This window comes from Salvelinus fontinalis, chromosome 35 (assembly GCF_029448725.1).
Source record: "Salvelinus fontinalis isolate EN_2023a chromosome 35, ASM2944872v1, whole genome shotgun sequence".
Lineage (NCBI taxonomy): Eukaryota > Metazoa > Chordata > Actinopteri > Salmoniformes > Salmonidae > Salvelinus > Salvelinus fontinalis.
The window spans coordinates 26,946,050-26,960,495 of record NC_074699.1 but is presented as its reverse complement, the minus strand read 5'-3'; the positions used below and the strand labels follow the sequence as shown (position 1 = coordinate 26,960,495).

Below are 14,446 nucleotides of genomic sequence, written 5' to 3'. Positions count from 1 at the left end.
TGCCTCGTAGGCACGGTCTTTCTCTTCTTTTTAAGAAATACAGAATCCAGTGCTGTGATCAAAGTTCCCATACCGTCATCCTTGTTCAAATCCTCCAGGGATATTTCCAGTGCTGTATCTCTCGCTCTTCCCTCGAGCGATAATACCACCGCAAGTGCTTGCTTTTTCGTGTCCAGATTAGTAACGCGTGTCCAGATTCCCAGTTCATTTTCCCAACTTTCGTACGACCTCTTCTCGTCGAAGCGAGGTGGCACATTGTAGTTATTAGCCATCCTCTGCTACCAATGTTAACTCGAAATGACACAACGACAAGGTTCCAGTTTAACAAAGTTTACTATACTCTTGAATACACTACAAGGTAGCCATTACACTCAAGGCTAGGTTCATCAACCAACAGACTTCCTGTGCATGCGCACTCTTGACTGAGTGATAGCCCTGTAATAACAGAAATATAGGGATACTTAAAACATGAACTTAACATGTGTGTGTGTGGCCTCAGGGGGCCCTACTGACCTGTTGTACCAGTTGAAGAGGAGCCAGTTGACTCCCTCCAGCTGGTAGTCCCTGAGGACGTTACTGTTACTGTACTCCCTCGACTGATCCCTCTTCTTCCACAGGCTGGCTGGGGGACGCTCCTGTGGGGTAGAGAATGTTAGAGGATGAGAAAAGAAGAGAGAGGAAGAGAAGAGAAAGGAGGTTGAATAAAGGGGGCTTACCGTCCTGCGGGAGTCTGGCCTTGCTGCCTGCAGCAGCTCAAACTCCTCTATTTTACTCTGGTCCACATCCCCCTTCAGTTCCCACGTACTGTCTTCATAGGGCAGAGAGCACCACTTCACCAGGTAGTACACCACCTGCTGGGGGAAGAGGGACGGAGAGAAGGGGAAAGAAAGAGAGAGAGAGAGGTTGTGAGTTAACACAAAAAAGCATAGAAAGCTTCACCTTTTAGTAGCTACTAGTGTTGTCACTAGCGTCCTGTTCACCCAGTATCCCGTTTTCTAAACCTACTGCGCATGAGCTACGCAAAAACCTGTCACTGAAATTCACACTTTTACTCAATACAACACATATTGAATGAAACGTCACACTGTTCAGTGTTTAATAAAATACTGCATAGAATGGTTGATTTGCTCATATTTGCAAAGGCCTACCTGTGATTTGGCTGGAGGAATGGGGGGAAGGAACATACATGCATAATGATCTGCATGTCATTGTGTCAGTAAGGAGAAAACACTGCATGAAACCTGCTTTACTCTTCAGTTAAAATAGACACACACATCCCTTCCTCACACTCAATCTCCTTCCCTCTCGTAAAAACACACACACACACACACACACACACACACACACCACTCACTCTCTCCCACAAACACACACTGCTCTCAACTTTTAAAACGCTAGGCACCAAACAGAATTTAAGGAGCACCAGAAAGAAACAGATTTCTGAACCATTCAGGCTAGGGACAAGTAGGGCTGTGGCGGTCACGAAATTTCGTCAGCCGGTGATTGTCAAGCAAATAACTGTCGGTCACACGGTAATTGACCATTAATTAACATAAACACATTTAGCATCTCCTGGCTTCCACACATAGCCTACAAGCCACTGATGCAGACCTTTGGAACATATACATTTGAAAAAGTCTAATAAATCCATGTAATATAGCCTACACCTTCACAATAAATCTATGATTTATTTTAAACAGGTCTAAAAACATGATATGAAGAAAATGCAGTCTATTTCAGAAGAACAGAATAGCATACTCTGAGTTGTCCTTATGTTAGGTCCTGATCTGGCTATGCCATATGGCTGTGGGCTACACTAGTTCATTTAGCAGACAAGATTTGCATAGAATTCCATGCCATTATTTTATAGTATGAAGAATACAATTGAACATAGCTGAATAAAATAGGAAGGATATTTATTTTCTCTATTCTGTGTTGAGCGGTTAACAAAGAAACAGGTACTCCTATATGCTTAATTTAGAGTTATTTATGTTTAGTAACTTTAGTTGTGATACAAATGTTGGGCTATATGTTTAGATTTTTAATACATTCTAAGACTGCATGATGCAACTCTAATGATGATTTGAAAAAAGTCACATGAAAGGCATGAGCTCTGCTTTGTTTCTTGCGCAGGCTGTACACACTTCATCAGTCTCTCACTCAAGCAGTTAATAATGCCTCAAATTTCCCGGCAGCATCCCTTTTGTGTGTCCGTAATGTCCCCTAAAAAAATCCATGCCTTTTGCGGCCAGTGACCGTTGGGCCCATGGGCTGAATATAATAATCATAAATTCCTTCTCCCGGCTGCGTTTCGAAGCACCTATCACACACATGGCTCTCCGTCACGTGATCAGGTCTTTCTCACAGGCTACAAGTGAAGACAGACACATCGGGGACACAACTGTGTGCGTCCTTATCCAATACCAAGGTGCATATTCAAGATATTGGAAGAACTGTCCACATTTACTTTTTGTCAGCCAACAAGATGAGTAGGCCTAACGAACAGCAAACGCACTAGCCTATGTCAATCTACTATTCCCCATAGTACAAACGTTGACCTACTCTACTCTGTGCGAGAAATACATATTCCAAACATAGTCTTGGACAGTTGTGGGATGCGATAGATCCCAAATTAATACAACCACTAGCATCAAAAAAACTGTTTTAAGCAATAAGCCTGACGCAACAGATGAGAATGTTTAGCTTAAAAAGTTGATCAACTATTAGGCTATTCCTTCACATTATAAGTGCAGCAATGCGCACACGGCAGTAGGCTATACAGTTGAAGTCGGAAGTTTACATACATCTTAGCCAAATACATTTAAACTCAGTTTTTCACAATTCCTGACATTTAATCCTAGTAAAAATTCCCTGCCTTAGGTCAGTTAGGATCACCACTTCATTTTAAGAATGTGAAATGTCAGAATATTAGCAGAGAGAATTATTTATTTCAGCTTTTATTTCTTTCATCACATTCCCAGTGGGTCAGAAGTTAACATACACTCAATTAGTATTTGGTAGCATTGCCTTTAAATTGTTTAACTTGGGTCTAACGTTTCGGGTAGCCTAATAATAGCCACATAATTGTCCTTCCTCATGATGCCATCTATTTTGTGAAGTTCACCAGTCCCTCCTGCAGCAAAGCACCCCCACAACATGATGCTGTCACACCGGTTCTTCACGGTTGGAATGGTGTCCTTCGGGTTGCAAGCCTCCCCCCTTTTCCTCCAAACATAATGATGGTCATTATGGCCAAACAGTTCTATTTTTGTTTCATCAGACCAGAGGACATTCTCCAAAAAGTACGATCTTTGTCCCCATGTGCAGTTGCAAACCGTAGTCTGGCTTTTTTATGGCGGTTTTGGAGGAGTGGCTTCTTCCTTGCTGAGTGACATTTCAGGTTATGTCGATTTAGGACTCGTTTTACTGTGGCTATAGATACTTTTGTACCTGTTTCCTCCAGCATCTTCACAAGGTCCTTTGCTGTTGTTCTGGGATTGATTTGTACTTTTCACATCAAAGTACGTGCATCTCTAGGAGACAGAACGTGTCTCCTTCCTGAGCAGTATGACGGCTGCGTGGTCCCATGGTGTTTATACTTGCGTACTATTGGTTGTACAGATTAACGTGGTACCTTCAGGCATTTGGAAATTGCTCCCAAGGATGAACCAGACTTGTGGAGGTCTACATTTTTTTTTCTGAGGTCTTGGCTGATTTCTTTTGATTTTCCCATGATGTCAAGCAAAGAGGCACTGAGTTTGAAGGTAGGCCTTGAAATACACCTCCAATTGACTCAAATTATGTAAATTAGCCTATCAGAAGCTTCTAAAGCCATGACAAAATTCTCTGGAATTGTCACGTTCCTGACCTGTTTTCTGTTGTTTTGTATGTGTGTGATGGTCAGGGCGTGAGTTTTGGGTGGGCAGTCTATGTTTTCTGTTTCTATGTTGGTTTTGGGTTGCCTGGTATGGCTCTTAATTAGAGGCAGGTGCTTTGCGTTTTCCTCTAATTGAGAGTCATATTAAGGTAGGGTGTTCTCACTGTTTGTTTGTGGGTGATTGTCTTCCGTGTCAGTGTATGTGCGCACCATACGGGACTGTTTCATTGTCGTTAGGTATTTGTAGTCTGTTCCTGTTCGTGCGTTCTTCACGTTGTATGTAAATTCGTGTCCAGGTCTGTTTACTTCTTTTTGTTGTTTTGTAAAGTATCAAGTGTTCTTCGTGTGTTTAGTTTCGTCTTGTTTATTAAAATTCATTACGTATTCACAACCCGCTGCATTTTGGTCTTTCGATCCTTCTCTCCTCTCCTCGTTTGAGGAGGAGGATTACGACACCCGTTACAGAATCACCCACCAAACCCAGATCAAGCAGCAGGTTAACACACAGCAACGACAGCAGCAGTGGGAAAAGGAGGATTGGACATGGGAAGAGATCCTGGACGGTAAAGGACCCTGGGCAGAGCCAGTGGAGTGTCGCCGCCCCAAAGCGGAGCTGGAGGCAGCGAAAGCGGAGAGGCGACGTTATGAGGAGGCAGCACGGAAGCAAGGCTGGAAGCCCGCAAGTACTACCCAAACATTTCTTGGGGGGGGGGGGCTAAGAGGTAGTGGGCCGAGGGCAGGTAGGAGACCTGCGCCCACTTCCCAGGCTAACCGTGGAGAGCGGGAGTACGGGCAGACACCATGTTACGCAGTAGAGCGCACGGTGTCTCCTGTACGGGTGCATAGCCCAGTGCGGGTTATTCCACCTCCCCGCACTGGTAGGGCTAGATTGGGCATTGAGCCAAATGTCATGAGGCCGGCCCTACATATCTGGCCACCAGTACGTCTCCTTGGGCCGGCTTACATGGCACCAGCTTTACGCATGGTGTCCCCGGTTCGCCAACACAGCCCAGTGCGGGTTATTCCACCTCCCCGCACTGGACGGGCTACGGGGAGCATGCAACCAGGTAAGGTTGGGCAGGCTCAGTGCTCAAGGGAGCCAGTAAGCCTACACGGTCCGGTATTTCCGGCGCTACCTCCTCGCCCCAGCCCAGTACCACCAGTGCCTACACCACGCACCAGGCTTCCAGTGCGTTTTAAGAGCCCTGTTCCTCCTCCACGCACTCTTCCTATGGTGCGTGTCTCCAGCCCAGTGCCTCCAGTTCCGGCACCACGCACTAAGCCATCTGTGCGTCTCCAGGGCCCTGTACGCACTGTTCCTTCTCCCCGCACTCGCCCGGAGGTGCGTGCCCTCAGCCCGGTACCTCCAGTTCCGGTACCACGCACCAGGCCTATAGTGCGCTTCGAGAAGTCAGTGTGCCCTGTCCCTGCTCCCCGCACTAGCGTTGAAGTGCGTGCCGTCATCCCGGTACCTCCAGTTCCGGCACCACGCACCAGGCCTACTGTGCGCCTCAGCAGGGCAGAGTCGGCCGTCTGCCCAACGCCTTCTGCACTGCCTGTCTGCCCAGCGCCGTCTGAGCCATCCGTCTGCCCAGCGCCGTCTGAGCCGTCCGTCTGCCCAGCGCCGTCTGAGCCGTCCGTCTGCCCAGCGCCGTCTGAGCCGTCCGTCTGCCCAGCGCCGTCTGAGCCGTCCGTCTGCCCAGCGCCGTCTGAGCCGTCCGTCTGCCCAGCGCCGTCTGAGCCGTCCGTCTGCCCAGCGCCGTCTGAGCCGTCCGTCTGCCCAGCGCCGTCTGAGCCGTCCGTCTGCCCAGCGCCGTCTGAGCCGTCCGTCTGCCCAGCGCCGTCTGAGCCGTCCGTCTGCCCAGCGCCGTCTGAGCCGTCCGTCTGCCCAGCGCCGTCTGAGCCGTCCGTCTGGCCAGCGCCGTCTGAGCCGTCCGTCTGCCCAGAGCCGTCTGAGCCGTCCGTCTGCCCAGAGCCGTCTGTCTGCACAGCGCCTTCTGAGCCGTCCGTCTGCCACGAGCCATTAGAGCCGTCCGTCAGTCAGGAGCCGCCAGAGCCGCCAGCCAGTCAGGAGCCGCCAGAGCCGCCAGCCAGTCAGGAGCCGCCAGAGCCGCCAGCCAGTCAGGAGCCGCCAGAGCCGCCAGCCAGTCAGGAGCCGCCAGAGCCGCCAGCCAGTCAGGAGCCGCCAGAGCCGCCAGCCAGTCAGGAGCTGCCCTACAGTCATGAGCTGCCCTACAGTCATGAGCTGCCACTCAGTCATGAGCTGCCACTCAGTCATGAGCTGCCACCCAGCCCGGACCTGCCAGAGTCCCTCAGCCCGGACCTGCCAGAGTCCCTCAGCCCGGACCTGCCAGAGTCCCTCAGCCCGGACCTGCCAGAGTCCCTCAGCCCGGAACTGCCAGAGTCCCTCAGCCCGGACCTGCCAGAGTCCCTCAGCCCGGACCTGCCAGAGTCCCTCAGCCCGGACCTGCCAGAGTCCCTCAGCCCGGACCTGCCAGAGTCCCTCAGCCCGGACCTGCCAGAGTCCCTCAGCCCGGACCTGCCAGAGTCCCTCAGCCCGGACCTGCCAGAGTCCCTCAGCCCGGACCTGCCAGAGTCCCTCAGCCAGGACCTGCCAGAGTCCCTCAGCCAGGACCTGCCGCCCCTTATCCCGGTGCTGCCCCTTATCCCGGTGCTGCCCCTTATCCCGGTGCTGCCCCTTATCCCGGTGCTGCCCCTTATCCCGGTGCTGCCCCTTCATTTAGGTGGTTTTAGTTGGAGGGTGGTCATTGGCAGGGGGATACAGAAGTGGGGAGTGACTATGGTGGTGTGGGGACAGCGTCCGGAGCCTGAGCCACCACCGTGGTCAGATGCCCACCCAGACCCTCCCCTGGACTTTGTGCTGGTGCGCCCGGCGTTCGCACCTTGAGGGGGGGGGGTTCTGTCACGTTCCTGACCTGTTTTCTGTTGTTTTGTATGTGTGTGATGGTCAGGGCGTGAGTTTTGGGTGGGCAGTCTATGTTTTCTGTTTCTATGTTGGTTTTGGGTTGCCTGGTATGGCTCTTAATTAGAGGCAGGTGTTTTGCGTTTTCCTCTAATTGAGAGTCATATTAAGGTAGGGTGTTCTCACTGTTTGTTTGTGGGTGATTGTCTTCCGTGTCAGTGTATGTGCGCACCATACGGGACTGTTTCATTGTCGTTAGGTATTTGTAGTCTGTTCCTGTTCGTGCGTTCTTCACGTTGTATGTAAATTCGTGTCCAGGTCTGTTTACTTCGTTTTGTTGTTTTGTAAAGTATCAAGTGTTCTTCGTGTGTTTAGTTTCGTCTTGTTTATTAAAATTCATTATGTATTCACAACCCGCTGCATTTTGGTCTTTCGATCCTTCTCTCCTCTCCTCGTTTGAGGAGGAGGATTACGACACCCGTTACAGGAATTTTCCAAGCTGTTTAAAGGCACAGTCGACTTTGTGTATGTAAACTTCTGACCCACTGGAATTGTGATACAGTGAATTATAAGTTAAATAATCTGTCTGTAAACAATTGTTGGAAAAATGACTTGTGTCATGCACAAAGTAGATGTCCTAACCGACTTGCCAAAACTATAGTTTGTTAACAAGAAATTTGTGGAGTGGTTGAAAAACAAGTTTTAATGACTCCAACCTAAGTCAAAGGTTTCTGTACCAAATATTAAGTTCTGCTTTTCTGATGTATCAAATACTTATGTCATGCAATAAAATGCAAATTAATTACTTAAAAATCATACAATGTGATTTTCTGGATTTTTGTTTTAGATTCCGTCTCTCACAGTTGAAGTGTACCTATGATAAAAAATTACAGACCTCTACATGCTCTGTAAGTAGGAAAACCTGAAAAATCGGCAGTGTATCAAATACTTGTTCTCCCCACTGTATGTCATTTAGGCTCTACACCCATTGTAAAGTGGATGAATGTGCTTAATTTTGAGAAGTTACTTTGGCCACTTTAGTTATGATACAAATGTTATCAAAACATATAGGTCTATGGGCTAGGCTATATGAGCTGTGCGAATATGATTTGAAAAAGTATTTAAAAAAATGATGTGATGTTTGCCTGAAGCTGGGTATCATTCACAACTGATATCATTCACAAGTGATAAGCTAATATTGTCATCCATCAGACTATTCTTGATTTAATCTTGTCTTTACATATAATAAATAATATATGTGTGACATTTGTTTTGATTTAAAATGGACCATTATCATGTAACTGTCTCGAAACGGGCAGGGGGAAAAATACATGTCAACTATGCACTTAAATAGCGAATGGAGGACTCTTTTCCCGTGGTTTATTTTCATGCCAGCCAGGTAGGCTATACTCCTGTTGTAAAGAGAAGCAATGTGCTTAATATTAGGAAAGTTGAGAAATAAATATAGTAGGCCTAGCCTATAGAAAGCTGATGGGATCCTCCTCTTTTTAATAGAGGCCATCACTTGGATCTCACGCAATTGCATAGCTTATTGAAATGTTGCACATGAGCTCATGAGCTCTCATGAAGTGTTTGATTAGATTTTCAACTACATTTGCATTGATGTCAGAGTGATTAGAGGGACAATAGAGTTAGCAAGTTAGGTAGGCTACTATCAGAGCTGGCTTTTTTTATGGTATCAGAGCTTTTAAGTATCAGAGCTTGGAGAACTCTAATTTCCGTAACTAAACGGTCATGTGGAATTTGACTGTCGTCATGACTCGTGACCGCAGGTGTGGCGGTAATATGGTTACCCTAGGGACAAGCCATTTTCTTTGCTGTAAAGCTGTAAGCATGCCTGTCGCAAAGCACTGCTCTATTTTCCCACTCTGACACTCAGAGGCTGCATGACAGTTAACTTGCAAAGTCAGATCAAACTGGCCTGTGCTCTTGGTTATAACAGGTGATGAAATTATATAATGTACAAACTTTTCTGCTCGCTCTGCGTGCTGTTCCAATGTAACAAATGTACAAATGTAACAACAGAGGACTCATCAGGGTCGACATCACGAGCGGGGATGGAGGAATAGATGAGCATGAAGAGGGGCCGAAGAGAAGCAGGTCAGTGGGGGCTGGTAGGGGATGAGGCTGGCTGATTACAGCTGCCACGTGATATGTGATGAAAGTGAAGTGGATATTATTCGACCTGCTCATACAACAGACTAGATGCTTAAATTCAACTGGCATCAGCAGGTTCTTAAGATCAAACGGTACTGGGGCCTCCCGGGTGGCGCAGTGGTCTAGGGCACTGCATCGCAGTGCTAACTGCGCCACCAGAGTCTCTGGGTTCGCGCCCAGGCTCTGTCGCAGCTGGCCGCGACCGGGAGATCCGTGGGGCGACGCACAATTGGCATAGCATCGTCCAGGGTAGGGAGGGTTTGGCCGGTAGGGATATCCTTGTCTCATCGCGCTCCAGCGACTCCTGTGGCGGGCCGGGCGCAGTGCGCGCCAACCAAGGGGGCCAGGTACACGGTGTTTCCTCCGACACATTGGTGCGGCTGGCTTCCGGGTTGGAGGCGCGCTGTGTTAAGAGGCAGTACGGCTGGTTGGGTTGTGCTTCGGAGGACGCATGGCTTTCGACCTTCGTCTCTCCCGAGCCCGTACGGGAGTTGTAGCGATGAGACAAGGTAGTAATTACTAGCGATTGGATACCACGAAAATTGGGGAGAAAAAGGGATAAAAAATGTTTAAATAAATAAATAAATAAATAATAATAAATAAAAGATCAAACGGTACTATATTATTCTAAAATGTTGGTATCATAAGTATCATGAGGTTTTGGTACCGTGGTATTGCCGTGGTATTAACGAGGTGTTACTGTGGTGTTACCGGTACACCGAGCAACACTAGTAGCTACACCCACAGCTAAAGTAACAGAGACAACAACCATAATACACATGTATGGAATGACCCCATGCTTTACAATAGTATCTTCTACAAGTGAGGGGATGAGACACAATCAAGGACATACACACACACAATGTTCAGACATACACACTCATTCTCTCTCTCTTTCCAACAAAAGGCAGTCTAATCATCTCTCCGTTGGAGGTCATTTGTTGTGAATGAAAGAGGCCCCCTCCTGCCCCTCCACCGCTTGTACCTCTCCTGTGTCCTTGTCTTCACAATATGACACATCCAGTACTCTGTCTACCTCCACGTAGTCAGGGTTAAAGGGATCCTCCTCCATCTAAAACACACAGGAAGACATAGTCAGGGTTAAAGGGATCCTCCTCCATCTAAAACACACAGGAAGACATAGTCAGGGTTAAAGGGATCCTCCTCCATCTAAAACACACAGGAAGACATAGTCAGGGTTAAAGGGATCCTCCTCCATCTAAAACACACAGGAAGACATAGTCAGGGTTAAAGGGATCCTCCTCCATCTAAAACACACAGGAAGACATAGTCAGGGTTAAAGGGATCCTCCTCCATCTAAAACACACAGGAAGACATAGTCAGGGTTAAAGGGATCCTTCTCCATCTAAAACACACAGGAAGACATAGTCAGGGTTAAAGGGATCCTCCTCCATCTAAAACACACAGGAAGACATAGTCAGGGTTAAAGGGATCCTTCTCCATCTAAAACACACAGGAAGACATAGTCAGGGTTAAAGGGATCCTCCTCATTCTAAAACACACAGGAAGACATAGTCAGGGTTAAAGGGATCCTCCTCCATCTAAAACACACATGAAGACATAGTCAGGGTTAAAGGGATCCTCCTCCATCTAAAACACACAGGAAGACATAGTCAGGGTTAAAGGGATCCTCCTCCATCTAAAACACACAGGAAGACATAGTCAGGGTTAAAGGGATCCTCCTCCATCTAAAACACACAGGAAGACATAGTCAGGGTTAAAGGGATCCTCCTCCATCTAAAACACACAGGAAGACATAGTCAGGGTTAAAGGGATCCTCCTCCATCTAAAACACACAGGAAGACATAGTCAGGGTTAAAGGGATCCTTCTCCATCTAAAACACACAGGAAGACATAGTCAGGGTTAAAGGGATCCTCCTCATTCTAAAACACACAGGAAGACATAGTCAGGGTTAAAGGGATCCTCCTCCATCTAAAACACACAGGAAGACATAGTCAGGGTTAAAGGGATCCTCCTCCATCTAAAACACACAGGAAGACATAGTCAGGGTTAAAGGGATCCTCCTCCATCTAAAACACACAGGAAGACATAGTCAAGGTTAAAGGGATCCTCCTCCATCTAAAACACACAGGAAGACATAGTCAGGGTTAAAGGGATCCTCCTCCATCTAAAACACACAGGAAGACATAGTCAGGGTTAAAGGGATCCTCCTCCATCTAAAACACACAGGAAGACAAAGTAAACCGCCTTCATGCCATCTGGAGTCTGGGGGGAAAAACACACTGTATGACTGCATGGATGGGTGGGATGAACATATCAAGGCCTAAAGCACACTACAGAGATGCATGCAAACACGCCTGTGCTAAACAGGCAAACACACACACACACACACACACACACACACACACACACACACACACACACAGGTGTGAAAGGGTCTTACATCTGCAAAGAAGTGGGCTCTCTGTGCCTGTTTAATCTTGAAACGTTTGATCTTCTGCTGAATCCTCTTGTCTTTCTCCAGCTGCTGCTCTACGGCCCACTCACAGTGGAGGTAGGAGCTGAAGGAGACCGAGGGACAACACACAGAGTAAGGAATGCACGAGAACATACACATATAGTACAAACTTCAAATAAACCTTCAATGTCTTGTATGATGTCGTACATCTTTCAAATGGATATATGTTTACTTTATGTTTAAATGTTCCATTTGTGTGCCATTTTGTACATTTTACATTTGTATAGAATTTACAATCTACTACACACCAAATTAGTCTTCATTTCAGACTGACCTGGATTTTGTTCTACTGAAACTACAATGAGGTCACATGTGAGTTCAGTCAAAGGCATCTCAAAGTGGTAGTGCAAGAACTAGTAATGACAAGCTGTGTCTTACATCACTCTGTTTAAAATACTGTATTTGGCTTTTCGGTTGAAAACAAATATAAAAAAATGTGCATGCAATTATCTTAGCTGGAATGAAAAAGAATGCCTTACTAGTTTTTGTATTTTACAAAGAACTCTTCCACTTCTACGATAACTCCTGGAGCGACCTAGAAGAGGAACCAATATTATAGAACAGAATACAGACTAAAAGCTCTTCATACACTGAGTGTACAAAACATTAAGAACACCTGCTCTTTTCAAGACACTGTCCAGGTGAATCCAGGTGAAAGCTATTATTCCTTATTGATGTCACTTGTTAAATCCACTCCAATCAGTGTAGATGAAGGGGACGAGACAGGTTAAAGACGGATTTTTAAGCCTTGAGACAATTGAGACATGGATTGTGTATGTGTGCCATTCAGAGAGTGAATGGGCAGACAAAATATTTTATTTCCTTTGAAAGGGGTGTGGTAATACGTGCCAGGCGCACCGGTTTGTTTCAAGAACTGCAACGCTGCAGGATTTTTCACGCTCAACAGCCAACTGTGGGAAGCATTGGAGTCAACATGGGCCAGCATCCCTGTGGAACGCTTTTGACACCTTGTATAGTCCATGACGAAATGAGGCTGTTCTGAGGGCAAAAGGGGGGTCCAATATTAGGAAGGTGTTCTTAATGTTTTGTGCACTCAGTGTATAGTAGGAAAAGACAGAGGGATGAATTCAATCAAACCCGCATTGTAGAAGGTAAGTACAGTCGTGGCCAAAAGTTTTGAGAATGACACAAATATTAATTTCCACAAAGTTTGCTGCTTCAGTGTCTTTAGATATTTTTGTCAGATGTTACTATGGAATACTGAAGTATAATTACAAGCATTTCATAAGTGTCAAAAGCTTTTATTGACAATTACATGATGTTGATGTAAAAGTCAATATTTGCATTGGTGACCCTTCTTTTTCAAGATCTTTGCAATCCGCCCTGACATGCTGTCAATTAACTTCTGGGCCACATCTTGACTGATGGCAGCCCATTCTTGCATAATCAATGCTTGAAGTTTATCAGAATTTGTGGCTTTTTGTTTGTCCACCCGCCTCTTGAGGATTGACCACAAGTTCTCAATGGGATTAAGGTCTGGGGAGTTTCCTGGCCATGGACCCAAAATATCGATGTTTTGTTCCCCGAGCCACTTAGTTATAAGGCTCTTGCCTTATGACAAGGTGCTCCATCATGCTGGAAAAGGCATTGTTCGTTACCAAACTGTTCCTGGATGGTTGGGAGAAGTTGCTCTCGGAGGATGTGTTGGTACCATTCTTTATTCATGGCTGTGTTCTTAGGCAAAATTGTGAGTGAGCCCACTCCCTTGGCTGAGAAGCAACCCCACACATGAAAGTTCTCAGAATACTTTACTGTTGGCATGACACAGGACTGATGGTAGTGCTCACCTTGTCTTCTACGGACAAGCTTTATTCCGGATGCCCCAAACAATCGGAAAGGGGATTCATCAGAGAAAATGACTTTACTCCAGTCCTCAGCAGTCCAATCCCTACCTTTTGCAGAATGTCAGTCAGTCCCTGATGTTTTTCCTGGAGAGAAGAGGCTTCTTTGCTGCCCTTCTTGACACCAGGCCATCCTCCAAAAGTCTTCGCCTCACTGTGCGTGCAGATGCACTAAAGTTGATTCAGCCTGCTGCCATGCCTGAGCAAGCTCTGTACTGGTGGTGCCCCGATACCGCAGCTGAATCAACTTTAGGAGACGGTCCTAGAGCTTGCTGGACTTTCTTGGGCGCCCTGAAGCCTTCTTCACAACCATTGAACCGCTCTCCTTGAAGTTCTTGATGATCTGGTTGATGGTTGATTTAGGTGCAATCTTACTGGCAGCAATATCCTTGCCTGTGAAGCCCTTTTTGTGCAAAGCAATGATGACGGCACGTGTTTCCTTGCAGGTAATCATGGTTGACAGAGGAAGAACAATGATTCCAAGCACCACCCTCCTTTTGAAGCTTCCAGTCTGTTATTCAAATGTAATCAGCATAACAGAGTGATCTCCAGCCTTGTCCTCGTCAACACTCACACCTGTGTTAACAAGAGAATCACTGACATGATGTCAGCTGGTCCTTTTGTGGCAGGGCTGAAATGCAGTGGAAATGTTTTTGGGGATTCAGTTCAGTTGCATGGCAAAGAGGGACTTTGCAATTAATTGCAATTCATCTGATAACTCTTCATAACATTCTGGAGTACCGTAATTTCCGGACTATAAGCCGCTACTTTTTCCCACGCTTTGAACCTCGCGGCTTGTACAATGACGCGGCTAATTTATGGATTTTTTCCGCTTTCACAAGATTCATGCCGCCAACAAACTGAGCACCGTCACATAATGTGACGTAAATTGAGCGTGCTCAAACTTCCCATCATTCTGATTACGGTAGTCATTTTGTCACCCTCATCATGGCAAAGACACGGAGAAATGCATATGATGCAGCTTTCAAGTTGAAGGCGATCGATCTGGCTGTTGGAAAAGGAAATAGAGCTGCTGCACGGGAGCTTGGCCTTAATGAGTCGATGATAAGACGTTGGAAACAGCAGCGTGAGGAACTGGCTCAGT

The 14,446-nt window shown here is 46.7% G+C and overlaps 1 protein-coding gene across 10 annotated transcripts in view; it reads right to left on the bottom strand.

Annotated features, from left to right (window-relative positions):
• Positions 1 to 14,446, bottom strand: part of LOC129834648 (chromodomain-helicase-DNA-binding protein 9-like) — a 168,647-nt gene that overhangs the window by 49,999 nt on the left and 104,202 nt on the right. For 9 of the 10 annotated variants that reach the window (XM_055899833.1, XM_055899832.1, XM_055899835.1 and 6 more), the window contains 5 exons: positions 11,959 to 12,014; positions 11,405 to 11,522; positions 9,964 to 10,050; positions 717 to 854; positions 514 to 635 (listed from right to left, as the gene is read on the bottom strand). In XM_055899833.1, the coding sequence (XP_055755808.1) occupies positions 514 to 635; positions 717 to 854; positions 9,964 to 10,050; positions 11,405 to 11,522; positions 11,959 to 12,014 (521 nt within the window). The remainder of the gene's footprint in view (positions 1 to 513; positions 636 to 716; positions 855 to 9,963; positions 10,051 to 11,404; positions 11,523 to 11,958; positions 12,015 to 14,446) is intronic. The other variant, XM_055899834.1, reaches the window with a different exon arrangement.